General features: G+C 36.3%; 1 protein-coding gene across 1 annotated transcript in view; it reads right to left on the bottom strand.

Annotated features, from left to right (window-relative positions):
• LOC131157218 (B-box zinc finger protein 22) overlaps positions 1 to 20464 on the bottom strand; it is a 42847-nt gene extending 22383 nt beyond the window's left edge. The window contains exon 1 of the mRNA XM_058111205.1: positions 19919 to 20464. Within this exon, the coding sequence (XP_057967188.1) occupies positions 19919 to 20101 (183 nt within the window). The 5' untranslated portion in view covers positions 20102 to 20464. The remainder of the gene's footprint in view (positions 1 to 19918) is intronic.
• Between the last annotated feature and the right edge of the window lie 501 nt (positions 20465 to 20965).

Raw genomic sequence — 20965 nt, 5'->3', positions numbered from 1 at the left:
TTGACTCTTCCACCGCATCTAATACAACGCCGTTTGCGCCTCCTGAGCCTAACATGGCTCCTGCACCTAGTCCTCAACGCTCTGCACGAGTATCACACCCTCCTGATCAATATGGTTTTAATGCTACTTTAACTTCTATTCCCATTCCTATATGTTTTTCTGAGGCTGTTAAGCATGAATGTTGGCGGAAAGCGATGGATGAGGAACTTAGGGCTCTCCAAGAATCTTACAAGGGACGTGGTTCCTTGCCCGTCTAATATTAAGGCCATCAGTTGTAAATGGGTTTACTCGATCAAGCTCCGCTCTGATGGAACTTTGGACCGGTACAAGGCATGGTTGGTTGCCCTTGGCAACAAGCAAGAGTATGGGGTGGACTATGAGGAGACTTGCTCCGGTAGCCAAGATGACTACAGTGCGTATGATTATTTCTACTGCTACTTCACAAGGCTGGTCACTTCATCAAATGGACGTCAAAAACGCATTTCTTCATGGTGACCTCAAAGAGGAAAGCCCTCCCACCTAGTTTTTCCTCTTCTTCTTCGGATGTATGTAAGCTGAAGCGATCTCTCTATGGCCTGAAACAAGCTCCCCAAGCATGGTTTGACAAGTTTCGAACTACCTTGCTTCAATTTTCCTTTCAACAAAGCCAATATGACTCTTCTTTGTTCCTTTGCAAGACATCTGCTCGTTGTTCTTCTTCTAGTTTATGTTGATGATATTGTTATCACCAGGACCGATTCTGCTTTGATTGATCGTCTCTAGCAGCATCTTCACGCCTCTTTTCATATGAAGGATCTTGGTCCCCTTACGTACTTCTTGGGATTGGAAGTTCACACTGCTCCTTTGGGCATCTTCCTAAATCAACATAAGTATACACAGGATTTAATTACTTTGGCAGGTCTTCAGGATACTTCTTCTGTGGATACTCCTCTAGAAGTTAACACGAAGTATCGTCGTGAGGAGGGTGATCTCCTTTCTGATCCTACTGTGTATCGCCAGCTGGTGGGTAGCTTGAACTATTTGACTATTACTTGGCCTGATATTTCCTTTTTTGTCCAACAGGTTAGCCAGTTTATGCAGACTCCACGCCATTTACACTTAGCTACCATTCGTCGTATCATTTGATATCTTCGGGGCCCCTAGCCAAGGATTGTTCTTTTATGCTGGCTCTCCTCTTCATCTCGTTGCTTATGGTGATGCTAATTGGGCCAATTGTCCTAATACTCGCCGTTCTATCACGGGTTGGTGCCTCTTCCTTGGAGATTCTTTGATTTCTTGGAAGAGTAAAAAGCAGGCTCGTGTTTCAAAATCTTCAACTGAATCTAAATACCGTGCGATGTCTGCTGCTTGTTATGAGATTAGTTGGCTTCATGGGCTTCTTGCTGAGCTAGGTTTCTCTTAATCTGATCCCACTCCTCTCCATGCTGATAACACTAGTGCTATTCAGATTGCTGCCAATCTCGTTTATCATGAGCGCACGAAGCATATTGAGGTGGATTGTCACTCTATTCGGGAAGCAATGGACACTCGTGTCATTTCTCTTCCTCACATTTCCACTGACCTCCAGATTGCTGACATCTTTACGAAAGCCATGACTCGTCAGCGCCATTAGTTTCTCATGGACAAATTGATGCTTCTTGATCGACCCGCATCAATTTGTGGGGGGATGCCAATCAGATTACATCAAGCCATAATTAGCCTGTTTATTTATGGCATGATTCTTGTATTATAGCTTTAACTGCCATGTAATTAGCTGCGGCCATGTAACTGCTATGTAATTAGCTGCAACCATGTAACTGCCATGTAATTAGCTACCATGTAACTACCATGTAATTAGCTCAAACGTTGCTATATAATGAGAAGAACCCTTATAAAGAAGGGATTCAATACAATTGATAATCCATTCATCCAATGAACACGATTGATCTTCATGAATAAATTATTGTTGTAAGCATGCAAATCCCTATAAGCAAAGGTATGGCAAGTTCCTTCTGTTTTCATGCTCATAATTATTTAAATGTTTGCAAATCTACCATAATTGTGTGATTCAACCCTTATACTTTTCATGATCATCACTATGACCATGATACTCATCATCATCAATCCGTATAAGCGAAGGTATGGCAAGGTCCTTTCGTTTGCATGTGTTATTTAGATGTTTGCAAGTATACCGTAATTGTGTGATTCATCCCCTATACTCTTAATGAACATCACTATTACCTTGATACTCATCATCATCATCATCATCTACTTCTTATTTCTCTTCTTCTATCTTTTTTTTTCTTTTTTTATTTTTTATTTTTTGTAATCAATTCTTAGTATGTTGATATAATAGTAGAGGGTGAGAGTTATGAGAAAGACCAGCATACACAAACATCCCTTTTTTTCTTTTTCCTTTTTTTTCTTCTTCTTTTTTGATAGAAAAAAAAAAATTCATTACATAGACAAAGAATGTACAATTAGGAGAGAAGACATCTCCTTGCCGAAATATGAGAACCCCCAGGGGGAAAAAAAACACAAAATATAAGAAGGCAGTAAAAGAAAATCAGCAAACCCTAAGAAGACAATGCCAATCATGTTGAACAACTGAAAAACACATTTCCTTGAAGTTTTCATAGCCCACACACCATAAAAAAGCCATAAAAGCAACCTTTTCCCACACCACAAATATGATAACTTCTTCCCTAAAAATAAACGCAAGATAAGTTCCTTCCACAATCCCCAAAACACTGCAAATAGAGCACAATTCCATAATGCAATTCCTTCCTTCTTCCTGCCAAACCCCACAAAAGATATTGCCAAGAATCCCTCCACTTAAACAAACATCTCTTTTACCATCCTCCTCCTCCTCCATCTGTGCGATTCAACTCAAGGTCGCTGCTGCTGTAGTTCCCACTTCCCCACAACTTCTCCGGCAAAGGTGGAGCCAAGGCTAGGCAACAAGGTACCCAATCTTCCCTCCATACAGGCAGGGTAGAAAGAAACAGAGGAAAAAAGGAGAGAGAGAGAGAGAGTTTGTTTTTAGGCAAAGATTGTCGTGGACAATAGTGGGTCACAATGGCAGCAGATTCGGCCAACGTTCTCTTTCTGGCGACGGTGTCAAACTCTGGAGGGTTCCACAATAGGTGCGTGAGAGGGAGACGATTTAATTTTACACAATTACTGCTCTGGCATGACCCTATAGTGAATCATGGTGGTAGACAGGCGGAGCAGCAAAAGCGTTTTCTAGAGATGACAACAATCATTGTGGTGGCAACTAGTGGCCCAACCAAGTTGGAACACATGAGCAACAACAGCGACAGTTAGGATCCAAAACCCTAGCTGCGTTGAAGAAGAGGATACCCCTTTTGCATGCTCGTGCATATGCATGCTCCATTTCATTTTTCCTTTTATTTTTAAACTTATATTGCGTAATAACAAATTATAAATTATCTAAAAATCAATAAAAATCTAGAGAAAATCTTTTAAAATTTCAATAAACATATTTTTATTACCTTTGGGCTATTTATTTGATTATCTTTGGGAATTTATCATTGTTATTATTATTGTTGTTGTTGTTGTTATTTCCATTTATAATTTTATTTACTATAAAATTGTCAAAAAAAAAATTGAAAATGTTAAAAGAGTTAAAAAAAAAAAAAATGGAAAACGCTAACTTTGCTTTACATGGTTTAAGAAGCTTTTAAAGTTGTTTTCAATGGTTTTAGGATTTCCTTTCATGCGTTTTCTCAAATTAGGGTTTCGAAATTTTTTTTAAAAAAAAATTGGAAATTTTATAAGTTAACACTTTCTAAGGTTTCCCTTAGTGCTTTTCATAGATGAGTGTTTCACAAATTTGTCAAAAAGATCAAAAACAGAAAAAGGTTGAAAATCAAGAGAAACGTGTCTTTTTGTACATAAAGTGTGTATTTTGGTTTATTTTTTTGTTTCTTATCTCGCTCACTTTAGAAAAATGTGTCTCTCACTAGTTAGGAAACTTGCTAAAGCTAGAGAAAGGAAGAGTAAAGACTTAAGAAATGTAAAATGTATAAAAAGTGAGGATGATATTGTCTTGGTTAAGGACGAAGACATTAAAGAAAGATGACAAAGTTACTTTAGTAAGTTGTTTAATGAAAACCAAATAGAAGGCTTAAACTTAGAATTGTCAAATGAGTAAAAGACTAAAAACATGAGATTTCTTCGCAGAATTAGAGTTAACAAAGTTAAGTTTGCACTAAAAAAGATGAAAAATGGGAAAGCTGTAGGACCAGATAACATCCCAATTGAAGTTTGGAAATACTTAGGTGATAATGGAATTATATGGTTAACTAATTTATTTAATACAATTATAAAAACCAAGAAAATTTCTAATGAATAGAGAAAAAATACTTTAATACCTATATACAAAAATAAAGGAGATTCAAAATTGTAATAACCATCGTGGAATTAAACTTATGAGTCATACAACAAAACTATGGGAAATGGTCGTTGAACAAAGATTAAGCTTAGAAACGAAGGTCGCAGAAAATCAATTTGGTTTTATGCCTAGGAGATCTACCACAGAAGCTATATATCTTTTAAGAAAATTAATGGAAAAGTTTAGGGAAAAGAAGAGAGACTTGCATATGATATTTATTGACCTAGAGAAAGCATATGATAGGATACCTAGGGAAGTTCTATGGTGGGTTTTAGAAAAAAATGGTGTATGTAGTAAGTATACTGATGTCATTAAAGATATGTACGATGTTGTAATGATTTGTGTAAGGACTATAGATGGAGAAATTAGAGAATTTCCAATCACCATAGATGTACATCAAGGATCTACTTTGAGTCCTTATCTTTTTGCTTTAGTGATGGACCAACTGACTAAGAGTATTCAAAAGGAGGTTCCATGGTGCATGTTGTATGCAGATGATATTGTATTAATTGATGAAACTAGGGACGGAGTAGAGGCTAAGTTAGAATTATGGAGAGAAGTTTTGGAATATAGAGGCTTTAGGATAAGTAGAAATAAAACAGTATATGAAATGTAATTTTAGTAATGGTAGGAGGAATATTGGAGACAAAGTTAAACTTGATGATGAAGAAATAAATAACACTTGTAGATTTTGATACCTTGGATCTATTATGCAAGCTAAAGGAGAAATTGAAGATGATGTAATACATAGAGTTAAAGTAGGTTGGGTAAAATGGAGAAGTGATTCAAGTATGCTCTGTGATCATAGAATACCCTTAAAGGGAAGCTTTATAGGACAAGTATAAGACCAACTATGCAATATGGATCAAAAATGTTGGGCAACGAAGAAACAGAATATCCAAAAAGTAAAAGTTGTCGAGATGAGAATACTTATATGGATGAGTAGTATAACATTGAAAGATTTTTTAAAGAATGAACATATTTGCGGTAAGTTATGTGTAGCTCCTATAGAAGATAAGATAAGGGAGGGACGACTCAAATGGTATGGACACTTGCAACGTAGGCCACGTAGTGCGCTAGTGAGGAAGAGTGAGCTAGTTACTGTGGGGGACAATAGAAGGGGTAGGGGTAGACCTAAAATAACTTGGAAGGAGATAGTGAATAAGGATTTAATATCCCTGAATCTGTCAAAAGAAATGGTCCATGATCGCATAAATTCGCGGAAAAAGATTCATATAGCCGACCTCACCTAGTGGGACTTAAGGCTTGGTTTTGTTGTGTTGTTGTTGTTGTTGTATATGTTAGTTAAGAAATTTTTGACTTGTTTCCTTTAATTAGAATAATATTTGACTTACCATTTTAATTGTTATTGCCTTTCTTGTTTTTTTCTGATATTTGAATGTTTTAAGGTAAGCTATTACTTTCGATTTGCATAAGAGATTTGACTGCTTGATATAAATTGCTTGCTTATTGGAAATGCTCCTGCCTGCTTTTACATAATTGGAATTCAACGACAGCACATGTTAATCAATTAATCTGATGATGAAACCCAAAAGTGGGGCAATAGCATCCTTTTGAGATTCTTGAGGTGAGGGAAACCCTATATTCCTAACAGAGATGCTAGATGGTCATAGGGTGGAACAACATTTAAAGGGAGGTAATCTAAAATAAAAATGAAGAATCAAAGTCCATGCCTGGTTAATGTTTGAAATCTCAAAGTTATCATGGTACCATTTGTGGAATGAGTTGAGTGTGTAGGGGGGGCCTAATATCTACACCTCATACAACTATACTCCGGAACTTGGCCTTGGTACCACAAAACATAGCTACCAGTTCCTTGGCCCTACGTTAGCTTAGAGATTGATTAATTGATACGTAGAACTTGTACATGATTAAACACCAAGCAAAATGCATTCTAGGGTCACCATCCTCGTAGAGGTGTTGGATACCAGATCTGCACGAGTTGATACCTCCTCCTAGAAGGTGGTTTTAATATGGCTGATTTCCCAAATTTGTAATCATTACTACTACAAGAACATAATCTCTTCTAACACTCCCCCTCCTCAAGCTAGAGGTGTATAAATATCACCAAACCCCTATTTGTAACAACCATTAGATAAGAAGGCCTCAAATAAAGAATTTGTAGAAACAACACCACCCATAGATTTCACAAAGGGAGTCCCCCCCATCTTCTTCAACTCAACATCCTCTATCAAAATGAGGGAGAACTTCAATGTGCTCTCTCCACTCATGAAAAATGGACTGCTAGCAATACAAAAGGTAGTTTGATTATCACAAAACATATCTATTGGATTCATTACCAAGAATCCCATCTCTGACATAAGAAACTTCGGTAACATAAGCTCACTCACAATATGAGCCATTGCTCGACATTTTGCTTCAATGGTTTGTTTCTTGCTTCACCAAGTAACAAGATTACCTCCCACAAACGTACAATATCCAATGGTAGACCTTCAATCTTTAGCTAGCCCAATTTGCATCAGAGTATGATTCAAACGCAGTTGTTAGCGATTTTCATTAACGGATCACCAACCCCACTACAAAAGATATGTCAAGTCCAGTAAAAGTCAAGTCGACCAACTAGCCAACCAACTTCCTATATCAACATTTGCCGTCAAAGTCTGGTCAAACATCCCGAGACAACTTCACATTGGGTTCCATAGGAGCATCAAGTCATCAACTAGTTTAGCTCCCAATAAACCAGACTCACTTAGCAAGTCCAGCATATATTTTCACTGAGATAGATTCAACCTTTTCCTACATATAATCTCAATAACAAGAAAGTAGCGCAAGGTACGCAAGTCCGTGACTTGAGATTTTTCTTGAAGCCAACTTTTGTTGTTTTCCACAACATTTTTGGACTAACAGGTTTCACGTTATGTCAATTCGAACTTGCTTGATCTATTTCAATTACAACCTTATAATGCAGTCGCATTCTCTATTCCTACTGCTTAATATGTGCAATTCCACTCTAATCACTACTAGTGATGATAATATCATCAACATAAACTACTAGAGGCACCATACTTGTTTCCTTTTTGCGGGCAAAATTCGAATAGTCAAAGTAGCTCGAAGCAAATGGGAGACTACAACGCTAAATTTGTCAAACCAAACTCGAGAGACTGCTTAAGACCATAAGCGGCCTTATGCAACCTACTTACTTTGGCCATCCCTGCTAAGCAACATACCAAGGAGGTTGCTCTATGTATACCTTTTCTTGCAAATCTCCATACAAAAAGGCATCTTCATATCAAATTAGTATACGAGCTAATCAAAATTAATTGCTAGTGAGATCCACACAAACTTAGTCAAGCAACATGAGGGAAAGTCTCAAAATAATCAATAACATATGCTTAGGTGTATCCCTTGGCAACCAACCAAAAATTAACATGTTCAATAGAGCAATCAAGAAGATATTGGATGATGTAGACCCAATGACAACTCCATAATGAGAGGAAGATCCACCAAGTCTCGTGTTTTTAAGTGGTCAAGGCATCCATCTCTTCATCCATTGCATGTTTTCACCCAAGATTAGCAAGCTTTTCAACACACGAGGAAGGGGTATAAACTAGGGAAATAGACAAGCCAAAAGAATACAAAGGACTAGGAAGGTGAAAAACTAAAACATAATGAGCAATAGGATAAGCAACTAAGAACTATTGAACACATGTTCGAGTACCATTCCGAGCAATGGGGAATCCAAGTCACACTGGGCTGAATCTCCAAAATTAGAAATCAAAACAGCAGCAGCAAAAGTGACTTCTACATAGTGGCAATGATGTCTATGCTTACTTTCTGTTGTTCACAAACCCTCAATTGTTTAACCAATGACATGCTCGGTTGGGTCGTCCATCACTTCAAAAACTACAATTCTTCATATGTTCAAAGTATGTTCTCATTTTGACTGTTTTACGCGTCAATTGAGAAAGCATATTAGGACATTTTTTCCGTCTAAAGTCGAGTCCCTCAATAAATTATTATTTTCTTTTATTCATTTAGATATTAGGCTTATTCATTTAGATATTAGAGGTCCATGCAAAGTCAAGAATTTGGTTGGTCCTCAATCTTTTGTGTCCTTCAATGATTTTTTGCATATGACCTGGAACTAGATGTTATCATGCTAGATTATCACTTCACTTAAAAGCTTAGCTATCAGGTTGTGGGCCAACAATGTAAATCAAACCTTAACAATCCCTCGTTAGTGTAGCCTCAATACATGGGGATAGAGAAACAAACAATGAATAATACCCATATTGGGAACATGATAATCTTTTAACAAACTTACATTCAATGTAGGCAACAAAACTAGAACCCAAGACCTCTTGATAACCAACTTTGATATCATATTGTAATGTTTGAGGTGGAGGAGAGAAAAGGAGAAAAAATTGGGCAGCAGTCTCCTAGGGTCTACATTCAGCTACAAGTCTACCTTCTTATACTAATAATAATAAGTTCTTAATGGACAAAATTTCCCCGTTAACACAACCAAACTACTAAAATAACATATTTTCTTCTAACAAATATATATAAGCCGTAAGCTTAGAGCAGCATGGTTTTTGGGGATCGCACCCACTCAACATGGATCTATGTCCAAATAAATAAGACTTGGGGGGCTAATTATTATTATTTTTAGTTTTTTTTATTTGGATCCCAATTCAAATAAACAAAATTAGATTTCTAGATTTCCATCTATATTTTCTGAAAATTTCATAAAATATTTTAGAACCTTGAGTTGTTTTATTACAAGTCCTAATTTGAGATGAACCCTAACTTGTTATTTTTTTTTCATATTGACCCCTAAATTGTTGGATGAATCGCTAAATGATTGTTTAGTCACTTATACCAAGAGAGAGATTCCAATAGAATTACAAATGAGTTGAATATAAAGCTATTCCAATTCATAACAACATAGTATATCTTTTTTTCAGAATAGAGTGAAAAGTTTGCTTCTTTTTTTCTATTAGTACTCCAACACTTTGTGTGAATTAATAATGCAATAGATTATGATTATGAATTAATAATTGTAAAAACGAAATCTTATAAAACAAATAGAAAAATATCAAAGAATTGCCTCATGCATGGGGTGCAAATGACTCATCCCCCACTTACTGTAGGCCTTGGATCCGTTGTTGCTTGTAAGCGTTATTCTTGTTGATGGTCTAGTTGCACCGGCTTCTCGTTATGGCAATATGCTTTTGTTTCCTTCTATTATTCCTTCATGTGTCCTATGTGCCTATATTTTTCTTGAATCTATCATCAGTTAATTAACCAACTAAATCTCATAATTGTTCTATGACATTGTTTTTCTGTTCATTGTGTTAATCCAAATCTCCATACCAAGAAGAGTATTAGTGGAGCGCAAGAAAAGAATGGCTTGTACTATTTCAATTGTGGTAGTGGTAAATCCAATTCTTATCATACAACTTCTTTAACTTCTATTCATAGCATTTCCATAGATCAATGGCAAGCTCATTCGAGTCATCCATCTTTCCAAAAATTGCAACAAGTTTTTCCAATGTTTAGGCCTACTCCTCATTTGAGATTTCTACAAGTCAATTTAGGAAGGCAAACATCTTTTCCATGTAGAGACAAGAATTTAACTTAATCATCAATATTTTGTATCCTTTATATATTTTTTTTTTTTTTTTTTTTTTTTTTTGCCTATTGACCTGGATATATCTATTAAAAGATAAGTTTGAATTTCTTGATGTATTTCTCAATTTTACCATGAAATAGTAACTCAAATTGTCATTATTATCCAAATTTTTGGTACAATAATGCATTTGAAATTGTTCAATATGAGTTTCAATCTTTTTCCTTTCTGTTTTTTTTTTTTGCTTGGCCAGAGGAATTATTCATCAAATATCAAGTATACATACCCCGCAAAATGAAGCAAGTGAGTGATAAAAAATAGACATTTACTTGACATAACACAGTCTATACTCTTTTGAAGAAATGGCCCTAAAACCCTTTCCACTAATGCTCTTCTTAGCCTGTTTTTTGCTTAATACGGTGTCCTTAAATGTTCTAAATGGGAAAATTTCATTCTCTTTCATGTACCAAGACACATACATTTTCTTTGCTGTCTAGCATCCTTGGATGCACATGTTTTGTTCATGTTCCACACATTGATCAATAAAAATTATCTCCTTGCTTAGATATGCATTTGTTGGGTACTCAAACATAGTAAGGATATAGATGTTATGATCCCCACACTCGCAGGAAATTCTACTACAAATTTTACCCTTGTTGAGGGGACTTCTTATTTCTCTAATGCTGGGCTGTTCTTGGATGAATCCATTTTGAGTCCATCAACAATTTCAGGTTCTACCTTGTGCATTGATCCTCTTGTTCCTATCACTGTCCCTCTGCAGAAAATTTGTGCTCCTCTTCCAAATCCATCAGTTACTAGCACAGAGAAACAATTGAAGATTTATAAACAATAAAAAGTAGGCACAAACATTACTACCACGTGCAAACCGCCTCTTGCCCAACAATGTTCAACTCCTAATCTTGGTGATCCCTCACAGCATAACTTAGATTTTCCAACAGCTCATCAAAAAGGTCCACAATCTCTAGTTGCTCATCCATTGCTCCTTCCCCTTCCTAGTCTAGTGCATTCGTTTGCCTTGTTTATGCCCTTTATTTCTATGCATTCCTCACATGTTGGAGTGCTTGCTATGCCTTGGTAGAAGCATACAATGAATGTAGAAATGGATACATTGACTACTCAAGGAGCATGGGACTTGTTGATCAAGGAGTTACATAAGTGACATTGGGTATACTCCATCAAATATACTCCTGGTGGCTCTATCGAACGATTTAAGGCTCATTGATTGTCGAGGGATACATCCAAACATATGGTATTGATCTTTTTGAGACCTTCTCTCCTATTGCTCAACTAAATTATGTTTGTGCATTGATCTCATGGGCAATTTATTTTAATTGGCCCTTATACTAGTTGGACGTGAAATGCCTTTTTGCATGGAAGTTTGCTTTTTCTTGTTTGGAGATTTGCAAGAAGAGGTATGCATGGAGCAACCTCCTCCATGGGAGGATGATAAGGTATGTTGGATGCATAAGCTGATTCGTGGTCTTAAGTCTCTTTGATCTTGGTTCGACAAATTTAATATGTTAGTCTCTACATTTGATTTTATCCTATTCTCACCATTTGGTCTTTGTCTGCAAAGAGAGGTCTTTGCCTGCAAAAAGGAGACACATGTGGTACTTCTAGTAATTTATGTGGGTGATATCATCATCACTAGCAATGACCAAAGTGGGATTGTAGATATCAACTGGTGGCTTTAGAAAAATTTCAAATCAAGGACTAGGATATCCTACGCCATTTTCTTGGTATTGAGATTGTGCAATGTAAGAAATGATTAATTCTATCTTAGTGAAAATATACCTTGGATTTGCTAAGTGAGACTAGAATACTAGGAGCCACACCAGATGCCAGTTAACATAGTCTTTTGCATAAGAGGTGGAATTCTTGGCAACCAAAACCCATATATGTTTCATACAATCAAGCTACGATTCTATATTGCTAGCTACCCTGCATGAGAGGACAAAGCACATTCAATTTGACAATCATTTTGTGAGGGATGCTGTATTGTGAGGGATGCTGTGTTGAAGAAGGTTGTGAGGACTTCATTTGTGAAATCACTAGATTGGTTAGGCGATGTTTCCACAAAGGCTTTATTTAAGCCTGCTCGATATTTATACACCTCTAGCTTGAGAGGGGAGCGTTAAAAGAGAATATGCTATTTTAGTAGTTGTGAGTGAGGGCAAGTCTATCTGTCATGTCTTTTTACTATTGATACATAAGAGAGCAGACCTGAAGCCATGCATATGCTCCAAGAAACTGCCAACTAACTTTTTCCTCTTTCATCTCTATTCCATACTTCTCTTCCCCATCTCCAACTTAAAACAACATTATACAGACACACACACACAAAAACACTGCGTGTATCTTGGAAGATGACACTCAAATTGGTTATGCATGTAAATTATATCATGCTCTCTATGGTCCCAAAAAAGACCTTGAAGCACAGTTTTCTTGTTTTAGTTCATCTCTTCAATTTGGTTCATCCATAATTTGGCTGACCCTGCAATATTTATTTAAAGTCGATGTTACTAGAATGCACAAATTCTAGTTCAAGGAGTAGAAAGAGAATGGGATCATGGAAAGACACGTGCTCTAAATACAGTATATCATGGTTATGCTTAAAATAGACGCATAAATATGTGTCATGTAAGATACTAAAAGGATGATAACGGTTTTTCTAAATGAGAGAGATTTCCTAAGGCTGAGTAGATTACTAATGATTTAAAATAAAATTATAATGTGAATGCACTGCTTTTACCATGAAATATGCCATAACGAAAATGTTGAATTAAACCTTTGAATTGCTAGACATTCCCAAAAGAAAATGTACTATGTTTCAAAATGTTTATACCAATTCACAGTTTGCTTGGGTATTAATGTTTTCTAGTAAAAATGACCTTTGGCATGAAGTGGAAAGGCCTGGGCAACGAAGAAATCAGCTGGGTTTCTGCGGAAGACATGCAACCGTTCGTGGACAAAGTTGAAGAGTGCCTAGCATCAAAGTCTACGAGGACATCGACCACATAAGTGGGGGAGTGTCACAAGTCAAGCTTGTTCAGGGCATTATGCTTGCCTATGACCGCTTGTCTTGTACATTTAGGATGAGTTTCCATTATATAAATACTAGTGTAGGGTTATTTTTCAGAGATAATTTTTCCCTAGGCTAAAAGGGGGAGTATGACTCCTCGGTCATATTGATGTTTCCTAGTGCTAGGATGAGAATTGCATAGAAATCTATTTAAGGGAAGGTGAGAATTCATCAACTTGTAAAACTAACTAGGTATTGTAAACGTGTTTAGCCTACTTGCCTCCCTTGCTAGGCACACATTGTTAACGGTGGTGTTGGTCAATGAATTACACTGTTTCAATGTTTACTGATTGCGTGCCATTGTTTTTGTAAGTTGCTTAATGCCTCCGCTTATATTTCCTTGAATGACATTGAAAGTGTTCTGTTGGTAAATCGTGGCAAGCATTAGGCTGGCTAGTCAAGCAAATTACACTCATATATGTGCAATGTGGATTATGAGCTCATTACCAAGGACACTGCTTTTCTTCATGATCTTATTCAGAACTAGAGCAATGAATTTGCAGTAATGGATATGAGCTCTATTCATTACTTTGTAAGTGTTCATTCTGGTCATTACTTCCTTACACAATCTTGTTTTGCTCAATCTCTTTTAGATAGCACTAAGATGAAAGAGTGACAAGCCTGTCCACGCTCCTATATCCTAATAATCCTGATCCTAATTTCTACATAAGAAAGGGAACTAACTCAGCACCTCAATCCAACTTTTATGTGGTTAATCAGATGTTCTAGTTTATTCATCAATTAACTATAAAGCTCAGATTTTTTGTTGCAACTTGCTCCCTAGGTGTTTTTTTTTTTTTTTTTTTTTTTTTTGGGAAAAGGTAGCTGATGTAGGACAAGTAATGAAACTCACAAAAAAAGCGCTAAGATGAAAGAGTGACAAGCCTGTCCACACTCCTATATCCACATAAACCTGATCCTAATTTCTTTACAAGGGAACTAACTCAGCACCTCAGTCCAACTTTTAAGTGGTTAATCAGATGTACTAGTTTATGCAGACAAGTAATGAAACTCAGAAAAGCTCAGATTTTCTGTTGCAGCTTGCTCCCTTGGTTTTCTCTCTTTTTGTTTGGAAAAACTAGCTGATGTAGCAAAAGTAATGGAACTCAGAAAAGAGAGAGAATTGAAGAAGAAGAAGAAGAAGAAGAAGCTCAGATTTTCAGTTGCAACTTGCTCCCTTGGTATTCTCCCCTTGGTTTTCTTTCTTTTCTGTTTGGAAAAGGTAGATAATGTAGAGCAAGTAAGAGAGAGAATTGAGAGAAGAAGACTCTTCTTTGTTTGGAAAAGGTAGCTGATGTAGGACAAGTAATGAAACTCACAAAAGGGAGAGAATTGAAGAAGAAGAAGAAGAGGAGGAGAAAGACAGAATGAGAGGCAGAACAGAATAGAGATGCGAGAGGAAAGAGGAAGGAAGAAGAAGAGAAGCAGGAACCTGCAGGAGAAAGAGGGTGCCCCCCCGCGGCCGCGGGGGGGGGGGGGGGGGGGGGGGGTGTTGACTGCAGCAATTCTGACTTCAAAATGATCAACTGTATAATAACTTAAATGTAGAACACTTATACCCGCTACTACTGCTAACACATACATATAAAACCCAATAAAATAAGAAAAGACAAAATAACTCAAAGTATTTAAAATACACAAAATAAACCTAAATTAACTAAACTTCTAAAATAACAAGAGTTTTTCCAAAACAAAATTTTAAAAACTAGCTTCAATACAAACATATAAAGTTCTCCTTTGGTGGTTCTCCAGCAGTAGCATTGGTATTTTGCTCACACTGTATCTCTTCTCCCAATCAAAGAGCTGATACTTTTACAAAACCTTTGCCTGTAGATAGATTTAACTACTATTTGAATCAAACAGGACCTTCAGCTCCCCAGGAACTTCAGCTCCCCAACTAAGGACAAGTGAAAAAGAGCTCTTCAAGAGTCATTCAAACATAACATGATATTTGTCCTTGTCTAATGCGATTTTGCTCCATGTCAAACTGTCAATTACATAACGTGCTGAAAGTGGACTGGCACCTTACATGTGCCATATTATCGATCTTGTGCATCACAACTTGAATTTTTTTCATTTTTATCTGGTAGTTATTTCATAATTTATGCTGCACATTCCTTGAGCATTATTATTTCCCCGTATTATATTCACCAGTGTACAATGGTAAAAGTATGCACTCAATTCTCACAATTTTGATTGTGACCTTGCTTCTTTCAAAATAATATATTAAAAACAAAAAAGAAAAAGGCCTATGAATCCTAGACCTTTTAGGAACTTTTGTTTCACGGCATCAAAAATATTTTTGGCATGAAATTCCAGGAATCTTAGGAATGGGATGCCTACCTCATAAAAATATTTTTGTTTGGTCCATGTTGTAATATTCCCAAGAATTTAAACAAGACGTCCACATTAGTGTTTGGTTCAACATGGGAATCATGGGAGGCATTTCAAGAATATGACCATTATATCCTTAACATGCGCCTATGATGCACTTCATGTCCTAATTTTTTCACACACAACCAGTCCCAAGCCCGAGTTAAGGAGGAGGGTTGCGTTAGGTAGCTAACAGCCAGCGTAAAATTTGTCAGATCACTATGATATGAATCCTTACCAAATATTTGCTAGGGGCGTCCCCTACGAGTAACGCGTTGCACTTGAACCACCCAGGTGTAGCGAAAAGTGGGCTAGGTCGTTGCCCCGAAGCGACTCGCCGTGTTGGCGCCCGGGTACAGTGTCAAATATGCGAGGGTTCCTGCATCATTCTGGACGTGGGCAGGTAAAGACGTTAGTTCAGGAAACTAGGATTAGATTAGCAACTTGGAATATAGGGACACGTACGGGTAAAAGCATGGAAATTGTGGATACAATGATTAGAAGAAGAATTAATATAATTTGCCTTTAAGAAACTAAGTGGGTGGGGGAGAAAGCTAAAGAAATCGATAAATCAGGATTTAAACTTTGGTACACTGGAAAAGAAAAACATAAGAGTGGAGTAGGCATTAATATAGACAAAAACTTAAAAGATAGCGTTGTGGATGTAACTAGTGTAAGGGATAGAATTATAAAAATCAAGATGGTATTAGGACAAGAGATAATAAATACCATTAGTGCTTATGCTCCTCGAGTTGGCTTAGCAAAAAATCTTAAGAGACAATTTTGGGAAGATATGGATAGTATTATACAAGGCATACCACGTACTGAGAAAATATTTATAGGAAGAGATTTGAATGAACACGTTGGAAGAAATAAAATGAGAGGATACATAGAGGATATGGATATGGAGACAAAAATGAGTCTGGGGAGATGATCTTATACTTTGCTATGTCATATGATTTTAGTATAATGAATACTTACTTTAAGAAAAGAAAAGAACACTTAATAACCCTTAAAAGTGGACAAAATAGAAGTCAAATAGATTTTTTTTTAACTAGGAGGGTAGATCGTTTATCATGCAAGGATTGTAAAGTTATTCCAGGTGAAAGCCTAACCACACAACATAGAGTCTTAGTGTTAGATATATGTATTAAAAAATGGAAGAAAAATGATAAAATAAATCAGTGTAGAAGAACTAGATGGTGGAACCTAAAAGGAGAAAATATTATAAAATTTACAGATAGAATGATCAAAGATGGAGATTGAACCTTAGAGGATGGGATAGATACAAATACTCTTTGGAATAGATTAGCTAGCTCTATTAAAAAGATAGCAAAAGAGATTTTAGGTGAATCAAGGGGAAGATTCTCGAAAAGCAAAGAGAGTTAGTCGTGGGATAAAGATGTACAAAAAATCATAAAGACAAAAAGAATATGGTATAAAACGTGGCAAAAATATAGAAACAGAGATAACTTTGAAAAATATAAGGAGGCAAGAAAAGATGCAAAAGGGGCCGTTGGTGAAGCTAAATATAGATCATTTAATAGTTTGTATGATAGATTAGGTACAAAAGAAGGGGAAAGAGATATATTTAAATTTTCTAAAGCTAGAGAAAGGAAGAGCAAAGACTTAGGAAATGTAAAATGTATAAAAAGTGAGGATGATATTGTCTAGTTAAGGACAAAGATATTAAAGAAAGATGGCGAAGTTACTTTAGTAAGTTGTTTAACGAAAACCAAATAAAAAGCTTAAACTTAGAATTGTCAAATGAAGAAAAGACTAAAAATATAAGATTTGTTCACAAAATTAGAGTTAACGAAGTTAAGTTTGCATTAAAAAAGATGAAAAATGGGAAAGCTATGGGACCAGATAACATCCCAATTGAAGTTTGGAAATGCTTGGGTGATAACGGAATTACGTGGTTAACTAATTTATTTAATACAAATGTAAAAACTAAGAAAATGCCAGATGAATGGAGGAAAAGCACTTTAATACCTATATTCAAAAATAAAGGAGATATTCAAAATTGTAATAACTATCGAGGAATTAAACTTATGAGTCATACGATGAAACTATGGGAAAGGATAGTTAACAAAGATTAAGGTTAGAAACAAAGATCTTAGAAAATCAATTTGGTTTTATGCCTGGGAGATCTACCACAGAAGCTATTTCTCTTTTAAGAAAATTAATGGAAAAGTTTAGGGAAAAGATGAGGGACTTGCATATGATATTTATTGACCTTTAGAAAGCATATGATAAGATACCTAGGGAAGTTCTATGATGGGTTTTAGAAAAAAATGGTGTATGTTGTAGGTATACCGATGTCATTAAGGATATGTACGATGGAGTAATGACTAGTGTAAGGACTATACATGGAGAAACTAGAGAATTTCCAATTACCATAGGTGTACATCAAGGATCTGCTTTGAGTCATTATCTTTTTACTTTAGTGATGAAGCAATTGACTAAGAGTATTCAAAAGGAGGTTCTATGGTATATGTTGTTTGCAGATGATATTGTATTAATTGACGAAACTAGGGACGGAGTATAGGCTGAGTTAGAATTATGAAGAGAAGCTTTGGAATCTAGAGGCTTTACGATAAGTAGAAATAAAATAGAATATATGAAATGTAATTTTAGTAATGATAGGGAGAATATTGGAGATAAAATTAAACTTGATGATGAAGAAATAAATAGCACTTGTAGATTTCAATACCTTAGATCTATTATGCGAGCTGAAGGAGAAATTGAAGATGATGTAATGCATAGAGTTAAAGCAGGTTGGTTAAAATGGAGAAGTGCTTCAAGTGCGCTATGTGATCGTAGAATACCCTTAAAATTGAAAGGAAAGTTTTATAAGACAGCTATAAGACCAGCTATGCTATATGGATCGGAATGTTGGGCGAGAAAGAAACATAATATCCAAAATGTAAAAGTTGTCGAGATGAGAATACTTAAATGGATGAGTGGTATAACATTGAAAGATAAATTAAGAAATGAACATATTCGTGGTAAGTTAGGTGTAACTCCTATAAAAGATAAGATAAGGGAGGGACGACTCAGATGGTATGGACACTTGCAACGTAGGCCTTATAGTGCACCTGTGAGGAAGAGTGACTTAGTTACTATGGGGGGCAATAGAAGAGGTAGGGGTAGATCTAAAATAACTTGAGAGGAGATAGTGAGTAAGAATTTAATATCCTTGAATCTATCAAAAGAAATGGTCCATGATTGCATAAATTGGCGGAAAAAGATTCATATAGCCGACCCCACTTAGTGGGACTAAGGCTTGGTTTTGTTGTTGTTGTTATAATTACATTTTTAACACAAAAACATACTAAGAACATGCGCCTAACTAAATCCATGTCCTAATATATAAAAAGCATAATTACATTTTTAACACAAAAACATACTAAGAAGTAAGAACATGCACCTAATTAAATCCATGTCCTAAAACTTTCACTTTCAACAATCATAAATGTTAAAAAATAAGCACTTAATAATCAAATTAACCAAAATAATCGAGGGCAATACATTTTCCAAATTCTAACCATTAAATTATATTCTTATAACATAATAATGTTGATTTTATTTTTATAAGTTATTATTTCAAATGTAATAACAGCGTGCAAAAATATTATATTATCAGGGGCATTGACATCCAACCAGCCAAAATGGTGAGGGTAATTTAATCCTAGAAGGAGGATTCCTATGAACATAGGATTCAAGGGGAAGGTGGGAAAGAAATGCCTGCGTTTTGCGAAATCCTTCATTCCCAGAAAAGTTAACATTCTTGCCACGTTAGATTTCAGTGTCAAACAAATATGGGAATGAAACATCATGGGCATCACATTCCTGAAATGTTGAAAGATGCTGCACAGCAAACAACTCCTTCTAAATATTTTTTTCCTAACATGGCTAGTTCATTTTATTTCTGTTTTGGTTTTCAATTCCATTTGATCCGACTAGCAAAATTATACCTCCCTTTCCATTGTCTTTTTTTGCTGAAATGGAACCAAAACAGACTGCAGAGAAGCCACACCTCCCAATAAGGGGAAAAAAAAAAAGGAAATTTTCTGGCTTCTTGTTGGGGAAAATCCCCCATCCCTTTACGTTCTTCCAGAGAACATTTCTGGTAGCACTTTTGTGCCGTACTACAGCAGCTAAGATTCAACTGTGTCACACGATGGACCCACCCATTCACGGTGGAGAAAAATCATCGCGCAAAAAGTAGCTCAACTGTAGCGCCCCCCACCCCCCGAAAACCAAAATTTTCAGGAAGGCACAAAAAACCATAATAACGTTCCTTTTTCTATTTTCCCTCCTCGGTTTGTTGGAAGTATAACAGTTTCACACACATACACAGGCCCATCAATCAAACAATATTAAAGATTTTAGACGATAAATTAAGTAAGAAAAGAAAGAGAGAAACCTGACAAATGTCGCATTTAGGCATCTGCGAGGACGAAGTGGAGAGAGGAACCCTCTGGTGCTTGCTGGCCAGCTTGTTGGCCGCGTGCACCTTCTCGTCGCACGCCCAACACAGCGCCGCCTCGTCCGCGCAGCACACCACGTTCGCCTCTGCCGCCTCGCACACGTTGCACTGTATCTTCATCCTCCACCTCCTCCTCCTCTATCCCGCTCTGCGAAACCCTCGTTCCCTCTCTCTCTCTAGAACAGCTCAATCTGAAAGCTTGGAAGATTCGTAACCCTAGATTCGAGATCTCCAGTTCAGCTGTGCCAGTCTCGGCGGCTTTCAGCAGGAGAGTGCTCAGGAAAAGCAAGTGGAGCTAGCTAGCCACTTGCGAGATTCGGCAAGTATCAGAGACTGCAGCTTAAAAAAATTTATATATCTGAATATAATCTCTAATAAAATATATAGAATGGAATGGAATAAAATAATAAAGATATTTTAGAGAACGTGAAGGTTCGGTTCGGACACGCAGGGGCTTTGCACTTTGCAGGCGGTGTCCAGCACAGCTGGGCCGCCACCCGCTAGGGGTTGTGAGGGGTACCGCCACGCGCTTCCCCACGTCGAATGAGTTTTTTTACAAAAATAATAATATTTAAATGAAATAAATACAATTGTACCATGATAGGTAAAACCAAACGTTTTCACTGAAATGAAAGAAACATCACCAGTATAAAATGCCCATTTATCTTCAAATTAGGTCATTCAAAAACATCTTATCTTTTCTCAATTTGAAGTTGAAATTCTCTCCAATTTTGTAAGGTTTGAGTTTTGATTTCTTGTATTGATTTGATTGTTATGGAGGTATTTTTTATAATTATAGTGTATTTTTTGATATCAGGTTTACGTATGCTATATAAGATTTATTTGTTATTATTGTGATTTAATCATAATATTTATTATTGCACTGTAATTTTGTATTATTTGATTATATGTGAAATTATATGTTTCAACTTTGATTGTATATTATCGTTTAAAAATATAATAAAAAAAAAAGGTCGCACAGTG

The sequence above is a fragment of the Malania oleifera genome, chromosome 1, assembly GCF_029873635.1.
Source record: "Malania oleifera isolate guangnan ecotype guangnan chromosome 1, ASM2987363v1, whole genome shotgun sequence".
Classification (NCBI taxonomy): domain Eukaryota; kingdom Viridiplantae; phylum Streptophyta; class Magnoliopsida; order Santalales; family Ximeniaceae; genus Malania; species Malania oleifera.
The sequence above is the reverse complement of the archived record's forward strand: the minus strand, read 5'-3'. Positions and strand labels throughout refer to the sequence as shown.